The sequence below is a fragment of the Venturia canescens genome, chromosome 3, assembly GCF_019457755.1.
Source record: "Venturia canescens isolate UGA chromosome 3, ASM1945775v1, whole genome shotgun sequence".
In the NCBI taxonomy this organism is placed as follows: domain Eukaryota; kingdom Metazoa; phylum Arthropoda; class Insecta; order Hymenoptera; family Ichneumonidae; genus Venturia; species Venturia canescens.
Genome location: NC_057423.1, coordinates 7,994,812 through 8,007,020, shown reverse-complemented (window position 1 = coordinate 8,007,020; position 12,209 = coordinate 7,994,812). Strand labels below are relative to the sequence as shown.

General features: G+C 37.5%; 3 protein-coding genes across 6 annotated transcripts; 2 read left to right on the top strand and 1 right to left on the bottom strand.

The window, feature by feature from the left end:
* The first annotated feature begins 2,714 nt into the window (after positions 1-2,714).
* Positions 2,715-6,226, top strand: Dronc (Death regulator Nedd2-like caspase). Of its 2 annotated transcripts, none has more exons than XM_043413885.1 (6): positions 2,715-3,566; positions 4,063-4,289; positions 4,437-4,710; positions 5,132-5,385; positions 5,563-5,788; positions 5,917-6,226. In XM_043413885.1, the coding sequence occupies exons 1-6, from the start codon at positions 3,429-3,431 to the stop codon at positions 6,040-6,042; spliced, it is 1,245 nt and encodes a 414-aa protein (XP_043269820.1). In that variant the 5' UTR covers positions 2,715-3,428; the 3' UTR covers positions 6,043-6,226. The 2 variants fall into 2 exon arrangements, with proteins under 2 accessions (XP_043269820.1, XP_043269821.1); XM_043413886.1 differs by lacking the exon at positions 2,715-3,566 and adding an exon at positions 3,584-3,769 and having other exon boundaries at positions 4,008-4,289.
* Positions 6,227-6,883: 657 nt separating this feature from the next.
* Positions 6,884-10,286, bottom strand: REG (proteasome regulator gamma). 3 transcript variants are annotated; one of them, XM_043413888.1, is made up of 5 exons: positions 10,155-10,286; positions 8,943-8,975; positions 8,483-8,809; positions 8,215-8,351; positions 6,884-7,682 (listed from the first exon to the last, which is right to left on the bottom strand). In XM_043413888.1, the coding sequence occupies exons 1-5, from the start codon at positions 10,176-10,178 to the stop codon at positions 7,460-7,462; spliced, it is 744 nt and encodes a 247-aa protein (XP_043269823.1). In that variant the 5' UTR covers positions 10,179-10,286; the 3' UTR covers positions 6,884-7,459. The 3 variants fall into 3 exon arrangements, with proteins under 3 accessions (XP_043269823.1, XP_043269824.1, XP_043269822.1); XM_043413889.1 differs by lacking the exon at positions 10,155-10,286 and adding an exon at positions 9,943-10,025; XM_043413887.1 differs by lacking the exon at positions 10,155-10,286 and adding an exon at positions 9,117-9,898.
* A 48-nt stretch (positions 10,287-10,334) lies between these two features.
* LOC122407970 (cytochrome b5 domain-containing protein 1) lies at positions 10,335-11,566 on the top strand. The gene is made up of 3 exons (XM_043414458.1): positions 10,335-10,695; positions 10,817-11,108; positions 11,336-11,566. The coding sequence occupies exons 1-3, from the start codon at positions 10,535-10,537 to the stop codon at positions 11,564-11,566; spliced, it is 684 nt and encodes a 227-aa protein (XP_043270393.1). The 5' UTR covers positions 10,335-10,534.
* The last annotated feature ends 643 nt before the right edge of the window (positions 11,567-12,209 follow it).

The following is a 12,209-nucleotide window of genomic DNA, read 5'->3' as shown; positions in this document are numbered from 1 at the left end:
CTTTAGCATACAAATTTCGAGGTGAGACTACGACGATCAGTTATTTACGATTGCAGTGAAAAATAATGATTTTCACGTGAGTCTCCGCAAGTAGGTTTTTTCACTTTCAGTTTTTTACGATTTTTTTGCCTAAACGTGCTCATTTTCACTCTGTTTCAGAGAAGACCATCGAAGAAGATTCTCCGGAGACTCGAATGCCTGGGATTTTGCATTCTATCTCATTCGCCATTTTGTTCTGGAAGGGGTGGTTCTTGAGGGTTGGTCCACGTGGGATGCTGCGCATGAAAATCTCTCGGAGACTGAATTACGAATTACAGTCGGGAACGAGTTGGACGGATTTGATTGGAGATCGCTGCCGAGGGGTGCGGAAACTTCGTAGGCGTCGTTTTTCCCCACTTTTGAGCTCGCTTGTCCTCTGGCTTTTCGAATAACAAAACAATCGACTTTTGACAAGGTTCCAAAGGAATCAAGCCAATAACATCCGGTTTCGGGTTTCAAGTTGGTTCCTTCAGTCTGGAATTATTCCCTAGAATCCGAAAAACATTATTGAGAAGGAAAAATTTGATGTCAAACTTTTTCGTAGTTTTGGAATCGGAAAAATGGTTCGAACTCTTTTTTTTAATATGCTTATTAAAACGATTCTGTGGCCGAACCCGGAACGGGTCATGGGGGTGGCGGCGAAGGGTGCGGCCTCCCTCCGGCCATGCGAAATCAATATCACGCCCGATATATTCCTCCTCTTCTTTCCTCCCTCCTTCGATCACACGTTCTCTCCCTGTCATCGTTTCTCTCTCAATCCACCCTTTCACAGGCTCCAATGCCTATCTCTATACAACCAAGTCGCGATTTCTTGCGCACGTGGGCGTGTGCGCGCGCGTGTCTGTATTTCTCCCCTGAATGGCGCAAATTATCCTCACTCACTGAGCAGCCCCCTTAAACGACGTTGTAGTGGGCAAACACGATTTTTCTGCCCTCAACTCCCTCCTCGGACTTCTTTTTCATCAGAAAACCACATTTCCTTCTTCTCGAGAAAGATGCTATCTCCGAACGCATCGGAATACAACTTGGGCACAGAATGTCCATTTCGAGTGTCGAAAAGCCGAATGTAGTCAAACTGGAAAAAGGATCTTGAATTTTCGCAGCAAAATCGTCATCCGGAATGCTTCAACGACTAGTTGTTCTTCGCTGGGTTCTTTGAATTCCTATGATCGTTCCCCATTCCGTTTGAAATTCACTTTCGGAAGCTAAGTACAATGGTATCCTTAATGGCAGCTTCATCTCCAAGGGGTGTCCTAAAAGTGAATTTATTTTATTGCATAATCGAGTAGATCATGCAATTCTGGGAAGAAAAGTCCTCAGTCATTTTTCTCTCCGGAGCACCGTTCGCGAGATACCATTAGTTTGGGAATAATTAATTTAAGAAAAGAAATTGATTATATCCTGGGAATGGCGCATTTGAGAGAAAAATGGCAGAGGACTTTTCTCTTTGGAATCACACGATCTACCAAACCCCGGGAAAAACAGAATCCACTTTTGGGACACCCTGTACACGTGAATATGAATACAGAGAAAAATTCGTTCGTGCCGTCACTTATGAGGCATTCCCAAGGATTCCTCTCCCAGAGATCCGGGCCTTTTTGTCATGCTAAACGCGTATTCCATTCATTTCCACGATGTAGGAGTTAATTTTATTGTAAACACTACAACAGAGACACATGCAAAGAGACAAAGATATGCGTGCTCCGCGGCATCGCCAAATATATCCTCGCTCTGCGCGAAAATATTTTACCGCTTTGCAAATTCACGAACGCTCGAGTCAGAGGCAGCATGGAGAAAAAAATGAAAAAGCGCGTGTTGATGCACAAGTCGACGGTCGACGTCTTTACCCCCAATCACTTCATTAATTTCGGATTTTTCTCAATCGCGAGAAATCTCGCCGAAAATTCAATTTTCACGAAGCGTTGAAGATCACTTTGATTTCACTCATTCGAATTTTTTTTTAAATATTACGAGCTTGATGGTAAAATCACTCTTATTTTTTTCTCGGGTCGATTTTGATCGTGTGGCAAAAATAACGAGTCTTGCGAGGTTATGTTTTCGTTGTAGTGATTTGGAAACAATTGTTTTTGTTTTTCACAACACTGTACAAACATGTTTATTTTCATAAAATACTCATTCCTTGATGCAGAACAGCAAGGCTTCGAATGTTGCACAACTGCATGTTTTTAATGTTCCGAGAGCACTTCAGAATATCAACTGTAGAATATAATTGAACGTGGGAGTTTTGAGGCAAACATGATTTTCATGAGTTTTGTAATGCCAACACCGTTGCGAAGGTCGATTTTTTGTTAAATTAATTATTTATTCAATATTCTTTCCACAGTAAACGACGTTTTATTTGTACACGAGAAAAAAAAACGAATACACAACACTTTGTTCATCAAACTTTTGTTTACTTTGTCTTTTATTTATGCTTCTATTTTTTTAAATGTTGGTGAAATTCCAAAACGGTCACGATTCTCGTGCCAAATGTGCTTAAAAACGCGCACCAGCAGAATGAGAACAATGGAATTTTTGACAATAGATTTCGTCCCTAAGATGTTTTGAGCACATGAGTAAAGGGAAAATTTCGCGATCGTGTGCTGCACAAAAGCATTATGAGGCATAAAAACTGTCCCTGACTCCCTGGTTAATTTTAATAATGCCAAATTTAGTACACTCTCGGGAGCGAAAGATTGCTATGTCCTCGAAGTAAATTAAATGAAATTCGTGCCAATCTTTATTTATCGATCCACGAAAAAAGGAAATTCGAAAAAAGTTCATCCAATTAATTAGTTCTGAAGATTCTTGGGCACAAAAGATAAAAAATTTTGATTGCCGATTTTACTACATGACGAAGTGAAAAACATCCACACTCGACAAAATATTTGATAAAATAGGGAAAGCATCTGTCGACCGTTGATTATAGACACGAGATAATTTACCGATCATCGGTTAAACCGGTGGTGGTGTCTTTTTAAGAAGTATCATTGCATTGGTGAATCATCAAATGTCATTCATTTTGTCATATTTTTGAGAATTGAAAACCTTGAATTATTGAGTAATTTTTCGAAAACGATTGATATGATTTTTCGCAGTTTTGTACCGTCAATATCAGATTTCTTGTACCGACTGACATTTGTTTATCCCTCTATCATTTTCATTGTCTATGTTTATCAAGCCAAAAATTAATATGCACAGGAAGATCATCTGTAATGTTTATAGACAAAGCCATAGATTTTCCCGCTCTTATACTTGACGTACAGGCTGTATGACCACAGACCATTGTTCTCGTAGCCATTCTTCATCGATAAGTAAATCGTATTGCTGCCACTTGTAACCAAAATAACTTCGTTTATTCAGTGAAAAAATAAAAATAATTGAGCAAAATGGATAAAGTCGATCGAGCAACGATCGAACGGTGCTGCGATTATTTAACCTCTAGAATAAACATGTTAACTTTGTGGCCAAAATTGCTTGAGCACAGGGTTTTTAATCCGGATGATGTAAACGCGAGTAGATGGGAGGTACGTGAATTATTTTTTTTATTTTTTCAAAGCATGCAGTGTGTAAAGGAGGGCCAAGCTAATCGGGTTTTTCGTATTTTCTTTGTAAAAAATACGATACTTCAAATTGAAATTGTGATTAAAATTATTTGCACTTCGAGACTTCGGGTTAAACATCATGAGTCACCATAAGTGTAAGTGAGAGGGAGCTACAAATTTTGAAGGTAGATATTTTTTCCAGTCTATTTTAACTTTTTTTTCATCATTTGTTGGAACTGTTTTGTCGTGACCAAAGAGATTTTTCAATCAGACCATGTAAAAAGTTTATCGATTGAAAAATTCGAAGCAGGCAGGATGACAGGCTAACCCTTAGAGGAGTATTTCAAAATTGGATTTGAAACGTGTTTGCCTCATTAATCCTATTAATTCTTGAATAAAACATTGGAAAAAATATTTTGATAGGGAGATGAAGAAGCGTCTGAGCAAGCTGCGAAACAGGATTGATAAATGCTTTCAGGAAAATTTGTCAGCCGAGGAGACAATACGTGACATACTTCTGAAAATAAAAACCCGTGGACCAAAGGCATTCCAGAATCTTACTTTGTGCTTGCGTGAAACCAAGCAGCATACTTTGGCTGATGTTCTTCAAGGTCATAGGCCTATTGAGACTGACAGGAGCAGCAAAGATGTGTCAGAAGATGAGACTAGTGACGACAGCGAACAAGATTTTGATATTGAGCCAGAGTGAGTTTTTACCCTTCTGATTTTCCAAAAAGTTTGACTTTTGACTATAAAAATTGAGATATAAAGGAAACCTAATAAGCAAATGCTTATACTTCAGACTTATAAAGTTCTATATGAAATTCTTTATTTGTTATTTCATTCCCTCAGCAATGACGATTATCACAAGAAATTGCGCTTCAATCGTCAGCCTCTTGAGGTTAAAGTACGAAAGGCAACAAAATTTCGAGATGGGGGGACTACTAAACCCATTGGAAGATATCCAATGAGAAGCCAACCTCGTGGCTACGTTCTTCTGGTCACGGTCAAAATACTTAACGGAGAGGTGCGATTAGCTGTTGAACGTGATCGAGTGTGCTTGGTGAAATTGTTTGAACAAATGGGTTTCGAAGTGACGGTTACTCCAGAGAATATGACTGGACAGGTGACAACAAAAATTTTCATCCTCCAGAATGAATATTTTCCTCTCAGTTTCGTGTTTGACTTTTTTGAGTTTTCATCATTTCAACCTTGCTCTTAACTAATGCACGACACTAAGAAAAGAATTTCGTTGAATCAATAAATTATGGTGAACAAACTTGAGTAATTAGATCACCAAATCTGTTGGTTTCGATTCAACATAAATTGTGTTACTGCGACATAGTTCTTTTCTTGTTGTTTCTCGTTTTGCAATAGCCCAGAAATATTGGGAAAAGCTTGTGGACTTAAAAGCTCGTAAGCCTGGGTTCTTATGGCCGATCAGGTTTTATGGATACTAAACTCTAAAAATCCCTATTGGACCAATAATGGTTAATAACAACAATTAATAGAAGAACAAATGGAGATAAAAGTAATTACAATTCCAGGGAATATTGGATGCCGTTGAAAGTTTTTCCAAGAGAAATTTTCGTCTGGTTGACTCTTGCTTCGTTATTATTTCTGCTCACGGAAATGGAATTACGAATGAAAAGGGGGTTCTGGACACAGAATTCAAGGCCAGCGATGATGGTGAACATGCAGCTCGAAGAGTACTCGCGAGTGACATTATCGATTTTTTTACCGTAAAGAACTGCCCGCTCCTCAAAAGAAAACCGAAAATATTTATTTTTCAATCATGCAGGTTCGTTGTTTGATTATTTTTCTTCACTGTCAACTTTTCGTATTACTACTATCATATCGTTATTTCACGAATAATCTTAAAAAATAGTGGTAAAATTTCAGTGTTGCTTTTCATACTCAAGAATCATATTAAAACTGTGCAAAAATGCGAATTTTCCATATCCATATTTTGTTACAGAGGTGGAAAAAGACATGAAAAACCCAGAACCGAATCCGATTCCGGACCGATTTATCCGTGGGAGTCGGATGTCCGAAATTACTCGGACATCATGGTCGCTCATGCGACCATGCACGGTTACGTCGCTTTTCGAGATAATGTCAGTGGAAGTTGGTACATGCAAATACTTTGCGAAGTATTTATGAATTATGCTCACAAGCTTCACGTACAAGAGTTATTCCAAATGGTAATCGAGTCGTAAAATATAATTATTTAAATTAGTTTCCGCATTGATCGGACTTTCGATCAATCGAATTCGAGAATCTTGCAGAGAAGTTTTCAACTAAAACATCTTTTTTGTTTCCGTGAACTTAGGTCGACCGAAGATTAGCTGATCAACGAACTGAATTCGGCGATACTCAGACATCGACGATCAAAATGATGGGATTTAACAGACATTGTTATTTGAATCCAGGTTTATTTGAGAATTCAAACTCATAGAGCAACCAGAACTCAGGAGGCGAGAAATCCGACGAAAACGAAAGGATTGATTTTATCCTAACAAACCGAACTTTCCAGTGGATTTTATAACGCAATTTTATACTGCTGTCGTTTGCATTTATTGAAAGTGAATTTATTAAGTTTACAAGAAGTTCCATTCGTAATGTAGACCTACGAGAACCAATGAACTGATCCCTCTTAAGATGATGAATCAGTCGGTAATCACAACCGTGAGTGCGAGAGAGATAGCTGCAAATTTTGAAAAGGAAATTTTTCCACATAGTTCGTCTGATCGAAAAAATAAAAATGTCATCGGATTTTTGCGATCGTGCTGCGTACGATGATATTTTTATCATTTTAATCGGACGAACGATGTCAGAGTTTCAATTTTAAAAATTCGAGGTGTAATTACCGACTGATCCATCATCTTAAGACGATTCACAAAATTTTTTCAAACTTTTATCTGCTTTTTTATATTAAGTATAATCGAAAACTTTTATGACATTTTAGCATACCAAAAATCGATATTTCTCTATTCAAATTAAATTAAAAATAGTTTTTTACTTTTACACGGAATTTTCAATTAGGAAAATTCCTTTTTTTCAGAAATTTTATAAAATCGATCGGCCTGGAAGTTCCTGAAAGTATGTCGAGAAATTCGAGAGACTCGAGCACGTATTCGGATGTTTCAGAACTTCTTATACTGCTTTTTATTTCAGAATTTCCAGGAACCCATTCGAATAGATGTTCGAAATTATTATATCAGAAATAAAGATTCTTAAAGAAAATACAATATTTTAAATAGAATAAATCAATTTTATAAAACACAAGAAAAAACGTCTAGTGTTTTTCTTCATTTATTGCTCCTTTTTTGTTTTTATTATTAATGCATAGAGGATTTAACGCCAAGTTACACTGGATGGAGAAATTCATGATTTATTTCAATCGTTGACAATATTACGAGAAATTAGAGATTACAAGTGCAAACAAAAGAATAAAGTTATTCCGTTTTACTGACAAAATCGGGTTAATCGATGGGGGGGACAGGAAGAATGGAGAACTGAAAATCGTTGGAAAAAATATCTTGATTCTCGAGCCGGCGGAAAAACCGTCCAATCATTATTATCGAAAACAAGGATAATAAAAAAATAAATTAATACCGTAGGACAAAATTTTCCTGACGATTCTCAGTTTCTGTTAATCGACTATCGATCCAAATAAAGCCAGAAAAAAAGACAGACGAAAATTGAGGACATTGCTGTTTATCTCCAGTTTTTGTTTGCTCATTTCGAATCTAACTGTTTATTTCTTTCGTGGTTCTTATCTAAGCTTCAATTTTTTTTTCCATTTTCTTGTGAATTGTTTGCCGTGAGGCTGGTCGTGCATCTTACGAATACCCGACAATACATTTTCTTCTTCAGTACAATGACTGAGCGTTTGACGAACGTGGCTTTTTTATTTTCTCCAAGTTCTTGATAACGAGGTCGTGCAACGCACAATAACGATTTCGGACCTCGCTGATGATCAGCCACAAACTCGCGAATTCCTTCTCGTCCAGCTCTTGTATCGCTCGTCTGTAGTCAAGAATGTGTGGATATTTCGCCACTTTGCTCAGTACTTTCCCTCGAGAAATGAAGTACCTGGGAATCAAATTAATCGATTTTATACATATTTTTTCAGTGTTTTATGATCGAATGAGTGAATGAGTTCGGGACCAAATTTTGATTGAGAGTCGAAAAATCTTATAAAATTTCATCGAGCGCAGTCTTTCATTGCATACACTGTAGAAGCGATCAGAGGTAGAGCAAAGGGCTAGACGACCAATGTTTGAGTCTGCAATTTCCTTCAAAAAACCCTGAGGTCTAAATCATCCAAGATGATGAAGTGTGACGTCTGAGCATCTATCTGAATGGATAATTCGCATGAGAGAATATAGGTGACCGTAGCAAAGTAGTTAACGCTTCAGATTCAGAATTCAAGGATCCTGGAATCAAGCTCTATCCGGTTCACCTTCATTTTCTCATATAGTCATTACAAAAGTACTGTGGGATATTTGGTTCTCCACAGGATTGGTTTTATGCACTTGTACTCTACTTCTTGCACTCATGGAAACGATTGATAAGCATTTCAAGTACAGGAATTGAATGAATTTCTTTTTCGTTGATGATTTACCTTGAGATCTGATCAAAGTATGCCGCAGCCTCACTTTCGACGGTTTGGATTTCAGCGAGTGTGTCCTCTTGAATAGATACTCCAAAATTGTTGCCATCTTCGATCTTCGGTATCATGACGGACACCCACATTTTCAACTGAGAAAAAACAATTTTTAGTATAAAGTCCCACAATTCTCATGAAATTATTTGAAAATAGATCAAAATTCGATGCCTCTAGGAATGTGTGATTGAAATTAAAACAAAATTAAGAAAATGGGCACACTTACGACGTTGGAGTCTTCCAAAAGTTGAAGTATGTATGGCTTGACTATGCAAATTATATCACAAATCGGTTTGTTGCATGGTATCGGTCCGCTAGGCAATATCATAACTTTAGTTCCAGTTGTTGGGATTCCATCCGAGGTATTGTCTATTTTGATTTTTTTATGTTTAAGTTCATTTTCGGAATGGTTGAGCACTATTGGATCTGGAATGGGCACATTCAGCTCTTGATACACCTCAGTCAGATCTCTTTTACAGAATCTTGGTGTCTCCAAAAGCTCGTTCAGTTTTACTATTTTCTCAGGAAAACCTTTCATCAACAATTGCTCTGCCTAGAATTTTGAAAAATATTCCATTTTTGAAACTATAAGAAACACAATTTCAATATTTCTTTTACATTTGACTTTTCAATTTGATGAAATTTGAAAAAATACTTAGGAAACTTATTTATTTCATCATAATTACCTTTGTTTTCAAGGAGTCTTTGTATTCTTGAACCTGCAAACATATTACAGCTTATCAATTTAAGAAAAAGTTTATGTACGAAGACACCAAAAAATACAGAATTATTAGAAGTTTATGAAGAAAGTACAGAAATTAAGTTTACTGTGACAGGAACTCAAAAATAGCTCTGCAAACCTGTCTATTGATCTCCGGTGACAAAGAAGCAGTTTCAGTGCTTGCATTTTTAGATTCGGGAGATTTGTCTCTTGACGTAGAACGAAATGACATTTGGAGCATTTGTTTAGTGAAATGAAAAGAATTTCAAGAAAAAAATCTCATTTTTCAGGTACAATAAGCGAGAACAATTTTGGCAAATTGAAAAACTATGTTGACACGTGTCAATCAAGTCCGGAGACAAGTCGACTGAAATTTAACAGCTATCTTTTCACATGTTTTATCATTTCTTCATTGTTTTTATGCCACAGAGAAGGACTATTTTTAAACATTTTATTATTGTTCACCACAGTTTAAAAGCTGGAATTGACGGCACATGTATATTGAAAGGAATAATTGACTATTTTCAGAATCTAAGAGCATTTTTTTTCTTATTATCTACTTAGAAAACATTGCAATTTAGTAAAAATTGTTATCCGGATCGATTTCTACAAATGGAGCTCCGGAGCACAAAAGATATCTAAATGCATAAAATCTTTCGACAATCGTGGATTATTTTGTTTTTGTTTACAGAGCATCAGAATTGTTTGGTGACAGTTCAAATTTAGAACTCCAGGTTTTCGGTAAGTGTATTGAGTTGAAAAAGTATTTCTATGAAAGTCTAAACCGAAGCGGTGGTTTCTTTAGAGGTTATAAGAATGTGGAACGGGTCTTGTTACCGCGTGCCTTGGGGGGGAATCTTTTACGAGTGACAAAAGCTCGTATCGCTTAAGAAAAAAGAGGAGTTATGCAAAGTGGAGAGAGGTTGAAGACGAGAGATTTTTAGAAATAACATTGTACTGATTACCACGTTAGGAGGAAGCATCGTAAAAAAAAACACAAACAATACGTTTCGTAAATGTGGAAGCACTACCGGTCGAACGGACGAGCTAACCTAACCAATGAATTTTTCGTTGATACGTAACGCCAACAATAATCGCTCGATTATCACGGAGCTTTTGATAAATTATCCGTTGTTTTTTCGAAGCCTTGTATTTTCCATGAAATCCAAAATCTTACCTCAGCTTCCGTACTATCAGCCATGATATACGCTCGTTAAAAAATAAAAAACTTTGAAAATATTATAACCCCCACAAACTGTCTTGGCTTTGTTGAAACTTGAAACGTGCAACTTCAAACAGGAAGTGAACGTGAGTTTCTATAAGCTGATTACAACACTACGCAGTCGTATCCGGTTGTACAAAATGTGTCAATGCGTAAAAGCCTTCGGAGAACTTCGTAAAAATCATTTTACATCAGTTTAATATTTATTAAACGTGATGGAACTGTAATAACGAGAATATTGCGTCAAATCCCCAACGTCCATTATTTTCGGCGGGACATTCAAGCTTCTTTTCCGATTTTTCTCGGATTTTCATGCTTTTTTTAGTGCTTACGAGATGGCGGACGGTGAGAGTGGGGATGGGAGTGAAAAATTGAAAAAACTCGAATACTTTCTTCCAACGGAAGTCGTTTTGCACAATAAACCGGAAGATTGTTGGGTCTCATATCTTGGTGGTGTTTACGATCTCACCGAACTCTGTTATGTTTGGAAATATTGGTAAGATACACACAGCAATTTCATTTTTTTGCGAAATTCTCTAAAACAAATAAAATGTTGCTTTCGGAGGCTACCAAAGTTTGAGCAGTGTAGTGTAACATTTTTTTCTCGCCCCGAAAAGTCGCGAAATCAATCCGATATTAGCGAACGCTGGAAAAGACATTAGTCATTGGTTCGACCATGAAAAAGGCGACATCAGATATTACGTGAATCCTTTAACCGGTGTACGAGTGCCGTATTGTCCTCATGGGCCGATTCCGGACGTTGGTCCCAGTGTTCCTACGACGATGTGGCGACCACTGGACAAGTGCCCTTGGTGGCTCGATGACAGGTACAAGCAAGGTTATTTGACTCAGAATCCAAGGCCTTGCAGAATTATCAACTCACTTACGGGACATTCCGCCGTGATTTCGGTAAGTCTAACGTTTTTTTGTTTTCGTTCCGATCTCCAAAATATAATTAATTGGAGAAAATTTTCGAAATTTTATTATCGATCTTCAACCAGTCAAAAACTTACTAAAAAAAATTCAAAGTCAGAATCTCGATGAATACTCATGTTACATAACATTTTGAGGTTATGCAGGGAAACAAATAATCGAAAACATAGACAAATATAGACAATGGGAAAATTGATTCTTAGGTATGCGAAGAAGACACGATACGGCGAATACAAGAGCGTTTTTTAACTTTCAATGCTCACGGTGGTTCTTACAAGTGGAAGTTTGAGGGGAAGAGTATTGATATGAATAAGACTCTCACTGATAATGGAATATTGGATGAGAGAGATCGATTCGTTGCTTGTGGTCTTTCCGAGGACATTTACGTGCCCAGTCTCGTGTGTTACTTTAACGACGACATGACAGAGGCATAAATTGGAAGATAACAGATGTTTTCACAATTTTCGAGAGGCAATAAAGGGGATTTACAAAGGAAAGTCGTGAAGCCATTTTAATGGAGGAAAATTTGATTTTTATTTGCATTCGAAGCTCTTAGGATTTACATTTTCTTATATTTATGCATAAACGCACATAGATCACGGTTGTTGAGGCACGCACATGCCTGAGTTACATAGTCGATGGTCGAAGGTTCATCTTCCAGTGACAAGAGATGATGTCGCCCTTTGACTCTCGGAGATAGAATAAAATAGAGGCTGTGCAGAGAGAGAGAAAACAAAACTTCTCCGAGTCCATCGCTCGTTCGTATCTCGCGCGAAGCGTTCATGGTTCACGTAATAAAGTCCCACGCGAGCCCTCGCTCGGGACTTGAACCCTGAACCCGCGGTTAACAAGGGCTCGGTCCTGCCAAGAGGAAGCTCACAACTGCGGCGAAGATATACGCAAGCGAACCTATTGGCGCTTGCTTTGTTTGACGCACTTTCGTTACGTATAGCTTGGTAAGAAAGTCTTGCGAGACCCTTTTTTTTTTATTTAAATATTTTTCCTTTAATAACGTTGGGCACGAGTTGTAGAAGCAGAAGAAGCCTGCATTATTGTACAATTTTTTATTCATAAAAT